Source organism: Phaethon lepturus, unplaced genomic scaffold (genome assembly GCF_000687285.1).
Source record: "Phaethon lepturus isolate BGI_N335 unplaced genomic scaffold, ASM68728v1 scaffold19422, whole genome shotgun sequence".
NCBI classification, from domain to species: domain Eukaryota; kingdom Metazoa; phylum Chordata; class Aves; order Phaethontiformes; family Phaethontidae; genus Phaethon; species Phaethon lepturus.
Genome location: NW_010525766.1, coordinates 1 through 5,525, shown reverse-complemented (window position 1 = coordinate 5,525; position 5,525 = coordinate 1). Strand labels below are relative to the sequence as shown.

Sequence of the window (5,525 nt, the reverse complement as noted above, 5' to 3'; positions counted from 1 at the left end):
TCAAATTTAGGCGCCTGCTAGAAAATGTGTTTCACCTTCTGCCTATTATGGCAGTATCATTTGTTTTGCATTACATAATTCTTAGCCTTGCCACCTGGAGCTATTGGACTTCTTCATTAAACCCCTCTGTCCCACCACATCCCACAGGGGCTGCTAATTACTGGCTTTACTCCATTTACTCTCATCTCCAATTCAATTATGCATTCAACTAAGCCCTAATGAAGAGTACAATATGGCTCATCCTACCTTGGCATTCACCATTACGTTCTTCATAGCCAGCATTGCACAGACAGTTGCCAATGGGCACCAGCCATTCACCATCTGCCCCACAGTACATTTTTGGCACATCCTTCTCTTCCGAGTTGTTGACGCAGGAGCCGCGAACCTCCACCAGAGAGGATGTATCAGCCCCAGTAATGGTGTCTGGAAACTGTGCCAGGTTTCGAACTGTCAACGGGCACTTCTTATAGAAGACACGAACAGACACCAAAGCAATGCAGGCACCGACATCCTGAAAAGCCAAGTAAAACCCCTTCTTGCTGAGTGGTCCCACATCCCGTATCTCTGTATTCAGCTTCATGATCCTGTCACCAATGTCCACTTGGGTGAAGCTCTCATCGGCAGCGATGGTGTCGATCTTGGCAAACTGGCTCTCTCGAATAAAACGTTCCTTATCATTGTTTGATTCATAGTAATAAAGGTTGAAAGTCTCTTTGCAAGTTCCCATGACACCTGGCAGGCTGTTGCAGTCCCTTAGCGTGAACTTGATTTCAATATACACCCTCTGAGCCCCCTCACGGGGAATCCAATCAGTTCGTAACCAGTTATTCTGACTGGGCTCCATCACATTACAGACTTGATAGGTGCGGATCGGAGTGTTCTTCTCATCCATAATGCTTACTTCCTCCCACTACAAAGAGGAAAAAAGGAAGAAAAATACATTGGCATTAAAAGGAACAACAGGGCTTCACAGCAAACACAACCTGCAATTCCACAACTAACGTGGAGATTGCATTTCTTCCATTATAGGAAAACAAACGAAAAAGAAAACCACCCAGCAGAGCAGGCCATAGCTGGGACCTCTACTACTTGGACATTAAAAGAAGAATCTGTTCAGGAGAAACAAGCTCCAAATCAAGTAGCACCTCGAGGAGCAAGCATGTGTTTTAAAGGCCCTCTGAACCAAGCCAAGAATGCTCTATTGACTTACTATGTTTATTTGCACTACAGTTCAGCCCACAGGACCCTGCCTAGGTCAGGGCTACATGGAGCCCTGCCACTGCGGTGTTTCCCTGGTGGGGGACGAGGCAGGCAGTGCATGGAGCCCACCTTGCACGTGGGAATAGCAAACAGTGAGACCACACGACTTAGTCGCACAAAAAGCACAGGGCAGAGAGAGTAACAGCCGTATCTCTGGCATCACTACCACATATTTTGAACTCTTGAATCACCCCTTATTATTTCTTTAAGCTGCCAACTAATTCCCTGGGCTAGCAATATCCCAGACACACTCAGCAAATAGTCTTTACTTAGGAGCTAGGCAGAAATAGCTGTCTATAGAGAACGGGGTCTCTGACTTGGGTGGCATTAGAAGATGGAAGGACCAGTAAGGAGGCAACATCATCAGTCTACCAACAACACTGCCATAACTTTGCTATCCAGACAAAGTTTCTTGTTAGTGGGAAGGTGGGAAGAGAAGGAATACTGCACATTGTGTCCTAGAGGAAATGTCAGGAAATAGCTGAAGTCATATTCTCAAAAACCCAAAAAGGTTAGCAGAGAGGGTGAAAGCTGGAAGATCAGGTTAGCTGCATGGTTTAAAACCCTCACACCCCTCAAGTCAAGTTCAGGCATCTTCAGAAGTGCCAAACTAACAGGCAACATAATTATGAAACAGAAACAACACATGCAATCCAAGGAAGGTACAAAAAAAAAAAAAAAAGAGATCCGGCCCTAATTCAGTAGTTTGGCATGATGAACTTATAAAAGAAAAGCATGCATAACCAACAGTTTTGAAAAAAATTGTTTTAAGTAGAAGAAAGTTTATCACAGTGCTCTCCTGGTAGGGAGTGAGGGGGAAGCAAGGGCATTATGGAGAAACATCTTTCAAGCAAAAAACCCATAGGATTTCAGCATCAGAAAAATCCTTCTTTAAAATATAATGTATTAGATAATGATATACTGCCAGGGTTTGCATGCAATGCAATTAAGCATATATAAAATTACTCTTGGAAAACAGAAGTAACTTTAAAGAGACTTCCCAGAAGTGCTTTTCAGAACTACTGAAGCCGTGGTTTTGATAAACAGAAACCTTAACATTAAGGGGCTTCTTGTATAACATCCTGCATTCTTCTCACAAGGATGGCTCTTATGCAAGTGACTTTTACTTAAAAAGATTCCATCTTAGCAGAATCCGTTTATAAAATGACAGTAGTTAGCACCATGAGTCACTAGGAGCAGAAAGAGTAATATTTTATTTGCTGCCTAGAGATAACTGCAAATTAAAATGAAGGGGGGATCAATACTCAGCATGTCACTCCTTTTCACAGAAACGGAAAAAATAAATCCTAAAAAGTCATCTATCAATGTGAAGTGTAACATGGTGTTAGTAAGAAGACAGAGTTGTTTAATTTACAGCTGCCACAGAGCTAGTTTACTGTTACAATATTGTCTTTATGATCCATCACCTTCCATTCTGCTTATCTTCAGACTGTCTGCACTACCTATACTGCGTGCAGTACAAAGAGAAAGGAAGAAGCAGAGGGAAATAATACTTGTTGATGGGATTTCCTTCAGTACATTTATACAATGGAGGATGCTGCTAAAGGATTCAACAAAGAGACCGCCGAGGTCAACAGACAGACTGCAACTAAATTCAGCAAGTTTCAGATCAGGTTCTCAACACGCCCCTGTCTCCTGACAAACACGCAAATATATAGAGCTGGTTTTGTTATTTCATAACCACAGGTACACAAAACAAACCTAACTGTGTCTTACTGCCAGAGCTGAAAATAACTACAGCCCCAAATTTCCAGCCACTGTAAATGATTTGTAACCTTAAGTATGTGGTCAAAGCTGTAACTTTTTTCTTTCAAGCTGAAATTAACTTTTATAATTCAACTCTTCCCACGGTTTAATGATGCAGACTAAAACATTCTGGGTGCAAAACCTGCTTTTCAACTGTGAAATGCAAGAGTAAATCATTAATTACACTTATAATGCAATTCATTAATTCCTCCAGGGCTACTATATATTTGATTACTGCTAGTCACTGCTAAATCACTATGTTTATCTCCAGCCCTTCTTATCCACACAACCCTCACACCTCACGAACCACACTGTATAGATCTAGAAAAATCAGCTTTTTTAACAGACATTAAGGTACACACAGTTAAAGAAAAACTAGCACTGAAGGACAGAATCTTCCCAAGAAGATAAGGTTCATTTCTGCTGCTTGAAATAAACCTGCAGCATATGAAGTTAAAATAAATGCTTTCCAAGCACTGTATCTCAGAGACAGACCATGTACTCTTAAATTTTTCACTACTGGCTTAAAAATAGAACACACATATGTAGGTTTAGTGAAACGAATCACGTCCACAATAAGAGCACACATTTTCTTCTCAAGCTTGCATGGCGCTTTCAGAGAAAACACGGTGAGAAAGGGGGAATCCAGCAGCCATGAATAATATACAGCTGTCCTCTGATTATCAATGCCACTACTAACTTATTAAAACTTGTATTTTAGGTCTTATTTTAATATACAGCGCAGATATCCCTTGGAGAGCCATATGAAAGACCCTGTGTCATTAACTGACCTTTCCAGGGTATAGGATTAACAAGGAAGCCCAACTCTCGCCGAGATAGAGCTGTACCTTTCCACAGTCAAAAGATGAGGGCAATTGCCGGCAATCAGCAGTGAATGTGCACCGTCAGCCCTGCCAGAGGCCTGCCAATCACCTCCCCACTCTTCGAAAAACCGAGTTTCGGGGACAGCACAGTGTGCTGAGGCAGAGCACAAGCCAGGACTGTAGTCAAGTTCACCCAGAACAACAATGGGGGAGCAAAACAATCCCCCATTCTCCCATGTTATGGTTATTCACAGCTTATGCATAATGCATCACAAACCAACACAACCTCGGATTCCTTCCACTCACTGCTGTTTCCTTAGCTCTGTTTCTCCTAATTACAAATGGGAACGCACACAAAAAAGTGAATTTGTAGGTTTCGTGAAGAATCCAGTGCTTTGTTGTGCACAGGTCTTGGTCTTTCAGCACTTTTATTTTTCAATCAGTTTGACTACTTAAGCATACTAAGCTGCTTTGCTCATTTAATATTAAAAGAATTTGAGGGGGGAGTCGATATATATTAGTGTTTTGTGTGCATTGCTAGCATTTTTCTTAAATTGTTCACTTCAAAGAAAAAGCCTTTCTAATTGCTTATTAAAGAAAAAAAAAAACACACAAAAACAAAAACCAAGAGATCCCACCAACTCCAGAGTCCAGCGTTCTCAGAAGTTTCCCACAGAGGCCCTGGGCACCCTGCAGGATGGGGCACAGATGAGGGAGCAGCAAGGTGCCTATCCACTAATATAAAGCTAAATTAGTAGAGATACCTTGCCTGCAGCTCACTAAGCAAAGGGGCTCTAAGCCCCAGTGTTGGATGTGTGATTCTTTTCATGTCATCACATCACCATACAGGCAGTGAATTCAAGCAATCTTCTCTTAGAACGGTCTCTGAAAAGTACATGAAAAGAAACTCCAAGGAATCACCTTCGAGCACTGGGTGCTTCAGTTTATCTGTTCAGACACCAAAACATACGATGTTTACACACTGAAATAGGACAACTGCCCCATCACACCAAAAGGTTGTGTTGTATATTGATCCCTTTCATCCAGAAATAGAACTGCAATTGCCCTGAACATCTCCCAGCCGAGACAGCCCATAGATATAATAACTGCAGTCAAGAATCCCAGTTCAGTCGCCAGATCACATTTCTTGTCGGTATTTCAGTTTTAAATAGGCATCTAAGACCAGGCCTCAACGAATCTCCTAATTCTGAAACCTCTTTTCTACCCTTTTGGTTTCCACTTCTTCCATGACAGAACTATCCAAAGGGAGTATAGAGTTTCTCCAACAAACAGTAATTCACTGGGTAAGCCAGGGAAGAAACCCGACCTCCTCACCACAATCAACAATAAGGGAGCCATTAGGATTCTCTGAAAGTTACTAATCACCCCCTTTACCCTTTTGATCAGATAGCGGTTTAAAAACTTACCCCTCCTTCCAGGGGACTTGCTATCCACCCCAGTTCTCCCTGAACTGATCTGGAATCCAGCAAGGTAACTGCAGAAAAATACAAATAAAATAGATTAAATTCCAGCTGCCAAAAGGCAGTATTAAAAGAAATCGTTTACGCGAGCGTTTCCATATGTGCGGAGCACGATCGCATCCACCTTCCCCTTGAAATGTTACTTCCAACTGCGCCAGTACCTTAAATAATGTGAAACTCTGCCGCAGCTCCG

The 5,525-nt window shown here is 42.1% G+C and overlaps 1 protein-coding gene across 1 annotated transcript; it reads right to left on the bottom strand.

Moving 5' to 3' along the window:
• Positions 1–246: 246 nt before the first annotated feature.
• On the bottom strand, positions 247–5,346 carry LOC104617519 (ephrin type-A receptor 4-like; the record flags this gene model as incomplete). The annotated part of the gene is made up of 2 exons (XM_010282865.1): positions 247–910; positions 5,279–5,346. Coding segments are annotated over 2 exons (732 nt in total), but the record flags the coding sequence as incomplete, so codon positions are not given.
• Positions 5,347–5,525: the final 179 nt, after the last annotated feature.